This window comes from Bombina bombina, unplaced genomic scaffold, assembly GCF_027579735.1.
Source record: "Bombina bombina isolate aBomBom1 unplaced genomic scaffold, aBomBom1.pri scaffold_469, whole genome shotgun sequence".
Lineage (NCBI taxonomy): Eukaryota > Metazoa > Chordata > Amphibia > Anura > Bombinatoridae > Bombina > Bombina bombina.
Window position 1 is genome coordinate 127,501 of NW_026511865.1, and position 13,980 is coordinate 141,480.

The window sequence follows — 13,980 nt, forward strand, 5'->3', positions numbered from 1 at the left end:
ATAAACAATAAAAATAAAAATAAAAATGAAAAATCAAAAGAGAGTGAAAACAAACATAAAAAGAAGAGGAAGAAAACAAAAAGAATAAAAAGAGGAGAAATAAAGGAAGAACCAAGAAACATGCAACAAGATGATATCAAAAAGAGGTATTTTACAAAAAGCAATGCCAATCTAAGTTGACATTCAGGCCCCTGGGGGCCATGGTGCCCAGATTGTAAATCCATTTAGATTCTCGCTGTAGTAGTATTCTACCTCTGTCACCCCCTCTTGTAAGAGGGGGCACATGATCAATGATGATATACTTTAGATCAGCAACTGAATGTTTCAATAGGGCAAAATGCCTGGCCACTGGTTGCTCAGAGTCGCCACGATCAATAGCTGTTCTTATCGCTGATCTGTGGTTGGCCATTCTTGTACGAAGATCGTCCACAGTTTTCCCCACATAAAACAAACCGCATACACAGTGTAACAAATACACTATGTATTTGGTTGTACATGTGACCCGATGTCTGATGCTGTAAGTCCTATTCTTGTAGGGATGTCTAAACACTTTACCAGTTGTTAATCCATTGCATGTTGTACATCCTAAGCAGCGGTAACAACCAGGTTTAGATTGCAACCAGGTCTCTTTCATATAACAGCCCCTGGGGTCTGTCTTGACAAGCTGGTCTCTTAAAGACCTCGCTCTCCGATATCCCATTCTAGGAGGTGCTGTCCCCTCAAACGGTAGATCCGGGTCTGAAGATATAAGAGACCAATGTTTACGTATGCTCTCAGCAATAGCTGGTTTGTCATCAAAGGTTGTGGAGAACGTCATTCTATTATCTTCCAAAGATGTTTCCTTGTAGGTTAGTAGATCCTCCTGCTGTAGCTTCAATGTATCCATCTTCTGTAGTGCTAGATCTTGTTTATTGTACCCCCTCTGAATGAAACGTGATTCCATAGTGTGCATTTGTTGTTCCCGAAGATCAGCTATGGTATTGTTCCTTGCTGTTCTCTTGAATTGTGATAAAGGTAGAGCACGTTTGAGGGCTGGAGGGTGGCAGCTGTGGGCATGTAGTAGAGAATTACGGTCTGTTTCTTTTGTGTATAGTGTCGTGCATAGTCGACCTTCTTTCTTAAAAATTCTCAGGTCCAAAAAATCCACACTCGAGCTGTTGTACGTCAGTTTGAATTTAATAGTTGGATGTGCTGCATTGACACTTGTAAACCATAATAGTAAATCTTCCTCTGTACCACGCCATATCAAGAAGAGGTCATCTATATATCTTTTGTAATGGGAGATTCTGTCATCCTGGAATAGTGTTGTTCCTCTCGTTTCGAATTCTGCCATGAACAAGTTGGCATATGTGGGTGCCACATTTGACCCCATGGCGGTCCCCGCAATTTGCAGGTAAAATTCCTTCTCGAACCGAAAGTAATTCATCTCCAAGCATGCTGTTAGAAGTTCCTGGATTACATCAACGGGTGGACCCACATACGGGTATTTGGCCAATTGCCTGCATACTGCCGCTATTCCCTCATTGTGAGGTATTATTGTATACAAGCTGGTCACGTCCATAGTGACCAGCAGGGTATCCTCTTGTATATCATTAATGGTGCTGAGTCTTCTTATCATAGCGCTTGAATCCAAGAGGAAAGAATCCATACTCCTGACTAATGGTTGGAGTATGTTGTCCAAATAGATAGCAATTGGCTGAAGCAATGAGCCTATAGCCGAGACTATAGGTCTCCCTGGGGGGGTTTCCATATCCAGCTTGTCAAGACAGACCCCAGGGGCTGTTATATGAAAGAGACCTGGTTGCAATCTAAACCTGGTTGTTACCGCTGCTTAGGATGTACAACATGCAATGGATTAACAACTGGTAAAGTGTTTAGACATCCCTACAAGAATAGGACTTACAGCATCAGACATCGGGTCACATGTACAACCAAATACATAGTGTATTTGTTACACTGTGTATGCGGTTTGTTTTATGTGGGGAAAACTGTGGACGATCTTCGTACAAGAATGGCCAACCACAGATCAGCGATAAGAACAGCTATTGATCGTGGCGACTCTGAGCAACCAGTGGCCAGGCATTTTGCCCTATTGAAACATTCAGTTGCTGATCTAAAGTATATCATCATTGATCATGTGCCCCCTCTTACAAGAGGGGGTGACAGAGGTAGAATACTACTACAGCGAGAATCTAAATGGATTTACAATCTGGGCACCATGGCCCCCAGGGGCCTGAATGTCAACTTAGATTGGCATTGCTTTTTGTAAAATACCTCTTTTTGATATCATCTTGTTGCATGTTTCTTGGTTCTTCCTTTATTTCTCCTCTTTTTATTCTTTTTGTTTTCTTCCTCTTCTTTTTATGTTTGTTTTCACTCTCTTTTGATTTTTCATTTTTATTTTTATTTTTATTGTTTATTATTCTTGATTCTATCACCCTTATATTTTTTCTAATTCTATATGTGTATTATTTTTTATTTCATTTTATTTTTTCATTTATTTTTCACTTGGTGATTTTTCTTTTTGTTCTCTTTGTATCTATTATTATTTTTAGTATATTTGCTTTTATTTCTATATTTTTTTTTTTTTTTTATATTATTTATTTTTGGCTTTTATATTTTCTGAACCTAGATTCATGGATTTTGATAGTTTGTTTTTCTGTAGGTTTAGTGGCTAGAGACCTAATAGAAAGTAAATTGAGTGGCTTGTTTAGCTCTTTTTTGTTAGTTACGGTGTTAGGATAAAGCATAATTTTCCCCGTTTTGGTACTTAATATTATCATGATGTCTAAGCCCATTATTACGACATGTTGTTTTGTCAGCATATAACGATTCCTATACAGCCTTTGTAAATAATGCACTTTTTAAGTTTTACTATAACAGGGATTCCGCCGGGAGGCGTCCTGGTTGCTATGGCAACCGGTGACGTAGGGTTCTGCGCACGGCAGCTGACTTCCGGTACGCCGCCGGCGGGATTGCACTTGGGAGCGGGTTTGTTTGTGTATAAAGGGTGAGTAAATGTATATACCTGTAATTGTTGTCTGAGGACGGGGGCAACCCCGAAACGTCACAAATTAAAAGGATTTTTTGCTGAATAAGACCCGGTGAGTGCTTTTCTTTTTGGATGTATATATATATATATATATATATATATATATATATATAAAACACGGCCCGTGTGAACGGGCTTTAGGACTAGTTTCTCTATAATTTGCAAACTGATTATATACTCCAGGAGTAAACATAACACCTGTTAATATTTATGGTATTAAGGTTTAACCCCTTAATGACCGGACCATTTTTCAATTTTCTTACCCTTAATGACAATGGCTATTTTTACATTTCTGCAGTGTTTGTGTTTAGCTGTAATTTCCCTCTTACTCATTTACTGTACCCACACATATTATATACCGTTTTTCTCGCCATTAAATGGACTTTCTAAGGATACCATTATTTTCATCATATCTTATAATTTCCTATAAAAAAAATATAAAATATGAGGAAAAAATTGAAAAAAACACACTTTTTCTAACTTTGACCCCTAAAATCTGTTACACATCTACAATCACCAAAAAACACCTATGCTAAATAGTTTCTAAATTTTGTCCTGAGTTTAGAAATACCCAATGTTTACATGTTCTTTACTTTTTTTGCAAGTTATAGGGCCATAAATACAAGTAGCACTTTGCTATTTCCAAACAACTTTTTTTCAAAATTAGCGCTAGTTACATTGGAACCCTGATATCTGTCAGGAATACCTGAATATCCCTTGACATGTATATATTTTTTTTTAGAAGACAACCCAAAGTATTGATCTAGGCCCATTTTGGTATATTTCATGCCACCATTTCACCGCCAAATGTCATCAAATAAAAAAAAAAGTTCACTTTTTCACAAATTTTGTCACAAACTTTAGGTTTCCCACTGAAATTATTTACAAACAGCTTCTGCAATTAAGGCACAAATGGTTGTAAATGCTTCTTTGGGATCCCCTTTGTTCAGAAATAGCAGACTTATAAGGCTTTGGGGTTGCTTTTTGGTAAGTAGAAGGCCGCTAAATGCTGCTGCGCACCACACGTAAATTATGCCCAGCAGTTAAGGGGTTAAATTAGGTAGCTTGTAGGGAGCTTGCAGGGTTAATTTTAGCTTTAGGGTAGAGATCAGCCTCCCACCTGACACATCCCACCCCCTGATCCCTCCCAAACAGTTCTCTTCCCTCCCCCACCCCACAATTGTCCCCGCCATCTTAAGTACTGGCAGAAAGTCTGCCAGTACTAAATAAAAGGAGTTTTTCTTTTTTTTAATAAAAAAAAATAAAATGTTTTAGCTGTGATGGACTCCTGCCTTAGCCCCAACCTCCATGATCCCCCCTCCCCCAGCTCTCTAACCCTCTCCCCTACCTAATTGCCGCCATCTTGGGTACTGGCAGCTGTCTGCCAGTACCCAATTTGCCCCCCAAAAAAGTGTTTTTTTGATCTTTTATTGCCATTGTAAATGTTTTCTGTAGTGTAGCAGCCCCCCACAATACCCCAACCCCCTCCCAGATCCTTATATATTTATTTTTTCCCCCCCTCTTCCCTCCTCATTGGTGTCAGTGTGGGTAGCTAATCGCACCAGCGCGCGCACACGCATGCGCGCCCCCGCACGCTCCCGGCACCCGGCGTGCACATTGCACTTACAGGAGCCGGATGCCGGGTAGCGATGGGCCGCCCACCCGCCTCCCTGTTGCGCTCCCACCCACCAACGAACCGGCACAATCGCTACCGGTGCAGAGAGGGCCACAGAGTGGCTCTCTCTGCATCGGAGTCTTCTGAAAGGGTATTGCAGGATGCCTCCATATGGAGGCATCACTGCAATACCCTGAGAGCTGCTGGAAGCGATTGCGATCGCTTCCAGCACTCTCTTAGACAACTGACGTACCAGGTACGTCTATTGTCATTAACTGTAAGTTAATGCATGACGTACCTGGTACGTCAGTTGTCATTAAGGGGTTAAACCTGCAATACAGACACAGATTTAGCCGTTGTGATATATAACATCTTTATTAAGCTTAAAATTAAATAAAACCAAGTTTCATAAACAAACAGAAGTGCAACTTTAAAATACATATAAAAAAAAAAAAACTGTAAACTGTATTGTCTGTATTGCACATATTACCCAATACAAAACTTTATCAGTTCTCTGTTAATAATTAAAACAAGTATCAAGTAACTCAACACAACAAAAAGTTTCTGCAGCTAGCACAGGCACAGCATAACTTAAACCGATACTCGTGGGTTATGCTTATTTCTATAGGAAGAATCAATTAATTGTTCACAGATTCGAAACATTTTCGGCAATGATATTAGCACTGCTCTAGAACTTCCAAACTCATTATCTACTTTTGAAGTAAAGGTTTATTAACCTGTTTTTATTTATGGTATTAAGGTTTGAACATGCAATACAGATTTAACAGATTTAACTGTTGTGGTGTATAACGTGTCTTTATTTATCTTAAAATTTTATAAAATTAAGATTCGTAAATTTGACAAAAGAGCAGTAATTAGATATGGATTGCCTTGCATGAAATGTTTTTGTCAGCAAATTTTGATTTAGTTTTAGTCATAGTCTTTTGACTAAAATGCCATTTTAGTTTTAGTCATATTTTAGTCATCAGAATTTCTTTAGTTTTATACTCATTTTAGTCTAGTTTTGGTCGACGAAATTAACACTGATGCTGTAATACATCACGTTAGTTTATATACTGCACTTATATAAAAAATAACTTTGCTGTCTATTGTTAATGTGTTTAACAGCTGTCAGCTACTCCCTTCCGGATAACATTGTTAGAGATTTCGGTTATGCGTCTATGAGTCCTGGGAGGGGCAAGAATAAAGTCTGTTCTTTATAGCCTCAGGAGGTCACTGCTGGCAAATAAAATCTACTTGGTTTCAGTTTGAAGCTGAGTCTTCTCCTGAATATTTATAGTAAAACGAAGAAGGTTTTATTCTTAAATCATTTTTTTTTCTTCAAATTGAAAGTGTTTGAAGCTGGATCTGCATTGCTGCACACTTACCTGCATCGTCTGCCTCACTTATCTTCAGTACTTTATCACTTTCTGCCTCACAGTCTTCCTCCTAAAAGAAGAAACCCACATTGTAAAATACTAAAGTTTATTTATTTCACAACTACCTTATTGCTAAACCTAATGTGCTTAAAGGGATTTGGGAAAAAAAGCGCTTCTTTAGTATAAAACAATATGTTAAATCAAACAATGAAACAGATTGTGTTAAAAAAAAAACCCAGCAAACATCTTGTTTTCTTGCTAAATGAGCACTTAGAAATTCTCAGTGTAGCCACTGCCTTTAGTTAGGTAAGCGAGCAGACATTACGGAACTTAAAGGGACAGTCTAGTCAAAGTTATGATTTTATGATTCAGATAGGGCATGCAGTTTTAAACAACCTTCCAATTTACATTTATCATCAAATTTGGCATTCTTTGTTGAAAGCTAAACATAAGACAAACTAATTTCTAAACCGTTGAAAATCGCCTCTTATCTCAGTGCATTTTGACAGTTCTTTACAGTTTAGTGCTAGTTCCCAGTGTGTTATATATAACATTGTGCTTACTCCCATGGAGTTATTTATGAGTCAGCACTGGTTGGCTGAAATGCAAGTCTGTCAAAAGCACTGAGATAAGGGGCAGTCTGCAGAGGCTTAGATACAAAGTAATCATAGAGGTAAGAAATGTATTAATATAACTGTGCTGGTTATGCAAAACTGGTGATTGAGTAATAAAAGGGATTATCTATATTTTTAGACAATAAAACATTTCAAGTAGACTGTCCCTTCAAACTTAACTTTCACATGATTATTGCAGCAAAGCCCTCTATTAAGCATGGGCAAGAAACATACTGCAGCTAGAGCAGATGTCTCCTTTGCCTTCAAGTAGAGACCCCAGCCGCCTTGTGAGACAGTAACTGGAAGTAATGGACCCTTCACAAATTAAGTTAAAAAAACATAATTTATGTAAGAACTTACCTGATAAATTCATTTCTTTCATATTAGCAAGAGTCCATGAGCTAGTGACGTATGGGATATACATTCCTACCAGGAGGGGCAAAGTTTCCCAAACCTCAAAATGCCTACAAATACACCCCTCACCACACCCACAAATCAGTTTAACGAATAGCCAAGAAGTGGGGTGATAAGAAAAAAGTGCGAAAGCATATAAAATAAGGAATTGGAATAATTGTGCTTTATACAAAAAAATCATAACCACCACAAAAAAAGGGCGGGCCTCATGGACTCTTGCTAATATGAAAGAAATGAATTTATCAGGTAAGTTCTTACATAAATTATGTTTTCTTTCATGTAATTAGCAAGAGTCCATGAGCTAGTGACGTATGGGATAATGACTACCCAAGATGTGGATCTTTCCACGCAAGAGTCACTAGAGAGGGAGGGATAAAATAAAGACAGCCAATTCCTGCTGAAAATAATCCACACCCAAAATAAAGTTTAATGAAAAACATAAACAGAATATTCAAACTGAAACCGCTGCCTGAAGTACTTTTCTACCAAAAAACTGCTTCAGAAGAAGAAAATACATCAAAATGGTAGAATTTAGTAAAAGTATGCAAAGAGGACCAAGTTGCTGCTTTGCAAATCTGATCAACCGAAGCTTCATTCCTAAACGCCCAGGAAGTAGAAACTGACCTAGTAGAATTAGCTGTAATCCTTTGAGGCGGAGTTTTACCCGACTCGACATAGGCATGATGAATTAAAGATTTCAACCAAGATGCCAAAGAAATGGCAGAAGCTTTCTGGCCTTTTCTAGAACCGGAAAAGATAACAAATAGACTAGAAGTCTTTCGGAAAGACTTAGTAGCTTCAACATAATATTTCAAAGCTCTAACAACATCCAAAGAATGCAACAATTTCTCCTTAGAATTCTTAGGATTAGGAAATAATGAGGGAACCACAATTTCTCTACTAATGTTGTTGGAATTCACAACCTTAGGTAAAAATTCAAAAGAAGTTCGCAACACCGCCTTATCCTGATGAAAAATCAGAAAAGGAGACTCACAAGAAAGAGCAGATAATTCAGAGACTCTTCTGGCAGAAGAGATCGCCAAAAGGAACAAAACTTTCCAAGAAAGTAATTTAATGTCCAATGAATACATGGGTTCAAAAGGAGGAGCTTGAAGAGCCCCCAGAACCAAATTCAAACTCCAAGGAGGAGAAATTGACTTAATGACAGGTTTTATACGAACCAAAGCTTGTACAAAACAATGAATATCAGGAAGATTAGCAATCTTTCTGTGAAAAAGAACAGAAAGAGCAGAGATTTGTCCTTTCAAAGAACTTGCGGATAAACCTTTATCTAAACCATCCTGAAGAAACTGTAAAATTCTCGGAATTCTAAAAGAATGCCAAGAAAAATGATGAGAAAGACACCAAGAAATATAAGTCTTCCAGACTCTATAATATATATCTCTAGATACAGATTTACGAGCCTGTAACATAGTATTAATCACAGAGTCAGAGAAACCTCTTTGACCAAGAATCAAGCGTTCAATCTCCATACCTTTAAATTTAAGGATTTGAGATCCTGATGGAAAAAAGGACCTTGCGACAGAAGGTCTGGTCTTAGCGGAAGAGCCCACGGATGGCAATAGGCCATCCGGACAAGATCCGCATACCAAAACCTGTGAGGCCATGCCGGAGCTACCAGCAGAACAAACGAGCATTCCTTCAGAATCTTGGAGATTACTCTTGGAAGAAGAACTAGAGGCGGAAAGATATAGGCAGGATGATACTTCCAAGGAAGTGATAATGCATCCACTGCTTCCGCCTGAGGATCCCGGGATCTGGACAGATACCTGGGAAGTTTCTTGTTTAGATGAGACGCCATCAGATCTATTTCTGGAAGCTCCCACATTTGAACAATCTGAAGAAATACCTCTGGGTGAAGAGACCATTCGCCCGGATGCAACGTTTGACGACTGAGATAATCCGCTTCCCAATTGTCTATACCTGGGATATGAACCGCAGAGATTAGACAGGAGCTGGATTCCGCCCAAACCAGAATTCGAGATACTTCTTTCATAGCCAGAGGACTGTGAGTCCTTCCTTGATGATTGATGTATGCCACAGTTGTGACATTGTCTGTCTGAAAAAAAATGAACGATTCTCTCTTCAGAAGAGGCCAAGACTGAAGAGCTCTGAAAATTGCACGGAGTTCCAAAATATTGATCGGTAATCTCACCTCCTGAGATTCCCAAACTCCTTGTGCCGTCAGAGATCCCCACACAGCTCCCCAACCTGTAAGACTTGCATCTGTTGAAATTACAGTCCAGGTCGGAAGAACAAAAGAAGCCCCCTGAATTAAACGATGGTGATCTGTCCACCACCAGAGCTGAAGAGGTCGCATGTGAAAACGAGCAAAGGGGATCGTGCCCGATGCAGCAGTCATAAGACCTAGAATTTCCATGCATAAGGCTACCGAAGGGAATGATTGAGACTGAAGGTTTCGACAAGCTGAAATCAATTTTAGACGTCTCTTGTCTGTCAAAGACAGAGTCATGGACACTGAATCTATCTGGAAACCCAGAAAGGTTACCCTTGTCTGAGGAATCAATGAACTTTTTAGTGAATTGATCCTCCAACCATGATCTTGAAGAAACAACACAAGTCGATTCGTATGAGATTCTGCTAAATGTAAAGACTGAGCAAGTACCAAGATATCGTCCAAATAAGGAAATACCACAATACCCTGTTCTCTGATTACAGACAGAAGGGCACCGAGAACCTTTGTAAAAATTCTTGGAGCTGTAGCTAGGCCAAACGGCAGAGCCACAAACTGGTAATGCTTGTCCAGAAAAGAGAATCTCAGGAACTGATAATGATCTGGATGAATCGGAATATGCAGATATGCATCCTGTAAATCTATTGTGGACATATAATGCCCTTGTTGAACAAAAGGCAAGATAGTCCTTACAGTTACCATTTTGAACGTTGGTATCCTTACATAACGATTCAATATTTTTAGATCCAGAACTGGTCTGAAGGAATTCTCCTTCTTTGGTACAATGAAGAGATTTGAATAAAACCCCAGTCCCTGTTCCAGAACTGGAACTGGCATAATTACTCCAGCCAACTCTAGATCTGAAACACATTTCAGAAATGCTTGAGCTTTCACTGGATTTACTGGGACACGGGAAAGAAAAAATCTCTTTGCAGGAGGTCTTATCTTGAAACCAATTCTGTACCCTTCTGAAACAATGTTCTGAATCCAAAGATTGTGAACAGAATTGATCCTACCAGCTGAGCTGGAATGAGGGCCGCACCTTCATGTGGACTTAGAAGCTGGCTTTGCTTTTCTAGAAGGCTTGGATTTATTCCAGACTGGAGATGGTTTCCAAACTGAAACTGCTCCTGAGGATGAAGGATCAGGCTTTTGTTCTTTGTTGAAACGAAAGGAACGAAAACGATTATTAGACCTGTTTTTACCTTTAGATTTTTTATCCTGTGGTAAAAAAGTTCCTTTCCCACCAGTAACAGTTGAGATAATAGAATCCAACTGAGAACCAAATAATTTGTTACCCTGGAAAGAAATGGAAAGTAGAGTCGATTTAGAAGACATATCAGCATTCCAAGTTTTAAGCCATAAAGCTCTTCTAGCTAAAATAGCTAGAGACATAAACCCGACATCAACTCTGATAATATCAAAAATGGCATCACAGATAAAATTATTAGCATGTTGAAGAAGAATAATAATATTATGAGAATCATGATCTGTTACTTGTTGCGCTAAAGTTTCCAACCAAAAAGTTGAAGCTGCAGCAACATCAGCCAATGATATAGCAGGTCTAAGAAGATTACCTGAACACAGATAAGCTTTTCTTAGAAAGGATTCAATTTTCCTATCTAAAGGATCCTTAAAGGAAGTACCATCTGACGTAGGAATAGTAGTACGTTTAGCAAGGGTAGAAATAGCCCCATCAACTTTAGGGATTTTGTCCCAAAATTCTAATCTGTCAGACGGCACAGGATATAATTGCTTAAAACGTTTAGGAGGAGTAAATGAATTACCCAAATTATTCCATTCTCTGGAAATTACTTCAGAAATAGCACCAGGAACAGGAAAAACTTCTGGAATAACCACAGGAGATTTAAAGACATTATCTAAACGTTTAGATTTAGTATCAAGAGGACCAGAATCCACAATTTCTAAAGCAATTAGTACTTCTTTAAGTAAAGAACGAATAAATTCCATTTTAAATAAATATGAAGATTTATCAGCATCAACCTCTGAGACAGAATCCTCTGAACCAGAAGAGTCATTAGAATCAGAATGATGTTCATTTAAAAATTCATCTGTATAAAGAGAAGTTTTAAAAGATTTTTTATGTTTACTAGAAGGAGGAATAACAGACATAGCCTTCTTGATGGATTCAGAAACAAAATCTCTTATGTTATCAGGAACATTCTGAACATTAGATGTTGATGGAACTGCAACAGGTAATGGTACATTACTAAAGGAAATATTATCTGCATTAACAAGTTTGTCATGACAATTAATACAAACAACAGCTGGAGGAACAGCTACCAAAAGTTTACAGCACTAAGCTTTGGTAGTTCCAGCACCAGACAGCGATTTTCCTGAAGTATCTTCTGACTCAGATGCAACGTGAGACATCTTGCAATATGTAAGAGAAAAAACAACATGTAAAGCAAAATTGATCAAATTCCTTAAATGACAGTTTCAGGAATGGGAAAAAATGCCAAGGAACAAGCTTCTAGCAACCAGAAGCAAAGAAAAATGAGACTTAAATAATGTGGAGACAAAAAGCGACGCCCATATTTTTTTAGCGCCAAATAAGACGCCCACATTATTTGGCGCCTAAATGCTTTTGGCGCCAAAATGATGCCACGTCCGGAACGCCGACATTTTTGGCGCAAAAGAACGTCAAAAAATGACGTAACTTCCGGCGACACGTATGACGCCGGAAACAGAAAGATTTTTTTTATTTTTTTTTTGCGCCAAAAAAATCCGCGCCAAGAATGACGCAATAAAATGAAGCATTTTCAGCCCCCCGCGAGCCTAACAGCCCACAGGGAAAAAAGTCAAATTTTTTAGGTAAGAAAAATAATTGATTCAAGTGCATTATCCCAAATATGAAACTGACTGTCTGAAAATAAGGAATGTTGAATTTCCTGAGTCAAGGCAAATAAATGTTTGAATACATATATTTAGAACTTTATTAAAAAAGTGCCCAACCATAGCTTAGAGTGTCACAGAAAATAAGACTTACTTACCCCAGGACACTCATCTACATGTTTGTAGAAAGCCAAACCAGTACTGAAACGAAAATCAGCAGAGGTAATGGTATATATATATAAGAGTATATCGTCGATCTGAAAAGGGAGGTAAGAGATGAATCTCTACAACCGATAACAGAGAACCTATGAAATAGACCCCGTAGAAGGAGATCACTGCATTCAAATAGGCAATACTCTCCTCACATCCCTCTGACATTCACTGCACGCTGAGAGGAAAACCGGGCTCCAACCTGCTGCGGAGCGCATATCAACGTAGAATCTAGCACAAACTTACTTCACCACCTCCATAGGAGGCAAAGTTTGTAAAACTGATTTGTGGGTGTGGTGAGGGGTGTATTTGTAGGCATTTTGAGGTTTGGGAAACTTTGCCCCTCCTGGTAGGAATGTATATCCCCATACGTCACTAGCTCATGGACTCTTGCTAATTACATGAAAGAAAATAAAAATAAAAGGTAAAATCTTTTTTTTTTTTTTTAAATGATGAATAATACAAATTGCACTGATTTCTATTAAGTAAAACCCACTGCTTAGTGATTTTTTTATTACAACAATGAAACACAGTTTTATATCCTTAATTTCCATAAAAAAGCTTAAGATCTGTGCATATCCTAAAAGTGCTAATTAATTAAAAACAAGTTTGCATAAAAAAAAAAAATTACAAATTTATGGCAAGTATTTTAAAATAGTTTTCAAAAATAAGTAAAAATACTTTACTAGTCATGCTGTCTGGAGCACTCTGCTCCACCCCCCCCCCCCTTATCAGTGTTTAGACACAGGCATTGTATTTCAACTGAGTTCACAGCTTTTAGGCATGCTCCAGCAGATAATCCCTATGCACTTTTGCATTCTACCAAAACAACAACAACAACAATATATATATATATATATATATATATATATATATATACATACACACACACAGGTAGCCCTCAGTTTACGCTGGGGTTAGGTTCCAGAAGGAATGGTTGTAAATCGAAACCGTTGTAAATTGAAACAGTTTATAATGTAAGTCAATGGGAAGTGAGGGAGATAGGTTCCAGGCCCCTCTCAAAATTGTCATAAGTAACACCTAATACATTATTTTTAAAGCTTTGAAATGAAGACTTTAAATGCTAAACAGCATTATAAACCTAATAAAATAATCACACAACACAGACTTTACTTGCACTTTTCTACAAACAGTTCTTTCTATGCATTCCAATCTGGACTGATTTATAGACAGGAGGATCTTGTTCCTTTGAAATCTGCTCGATAGCTCAGGTCTGGTTAAACTGATTACTTTCAGCTTGCTTGGCTTTGCTGCAAAACAAGCGGACAGCTCCACCTACTGGCAATTTTAATAAATGCACTGCTTCTCAATGCGTTTAAATAGCAGTCACATGACTGGAAAAAAAGGTTGTTATTCTGAAACGGTGTAAATTGAACCGTTGTAAAACGAGGGCCACCTGTATATATATATATATATATATATATATATATATATATATACACACACACAGCCATAGAAGAAAATGTGGGGGGAGTTAGATCTGTACAATTCGGAATACCTGTGAGATGGTCTGCACAGTATTTACTAGATACCTGTGAGATGGTCTGCACAGTATTCACTAGATGCCTGTGAGATGGTCTGCACAGTATACACTAGATGCCTGT

At 38.2% G+C, this 13,980-nt stretch overlaps 1 protein-coding gene across 4 annotated transcripts in view; it reads right to left on the reverse strand.

The window, feature by feature from the left end:
- Nucleotides 1-13,980, reverse strand: part of LOC128643977 (gelsolin-related protein of 125 kDa-like) — a 117,490-nt gene that overhangs the window by 55,573 nt on the left and 47,937 nt on the right. For all 4 annotated transcript variants that reach the window (XM_053696743.1, XM_053696746.1, XM_053696744.1 and 1 more), the window contains exon 2: nucleotides 6,056-6,116. In XM_053696743.1, the coding sequence (XP_053552718.1) occupies nucleotides 6,056-6,116 (61 nt within the window). The remainder of the gene's footprint in view (nucleotides 1-6,055; nucleotides 6,117-13,980) is intronic.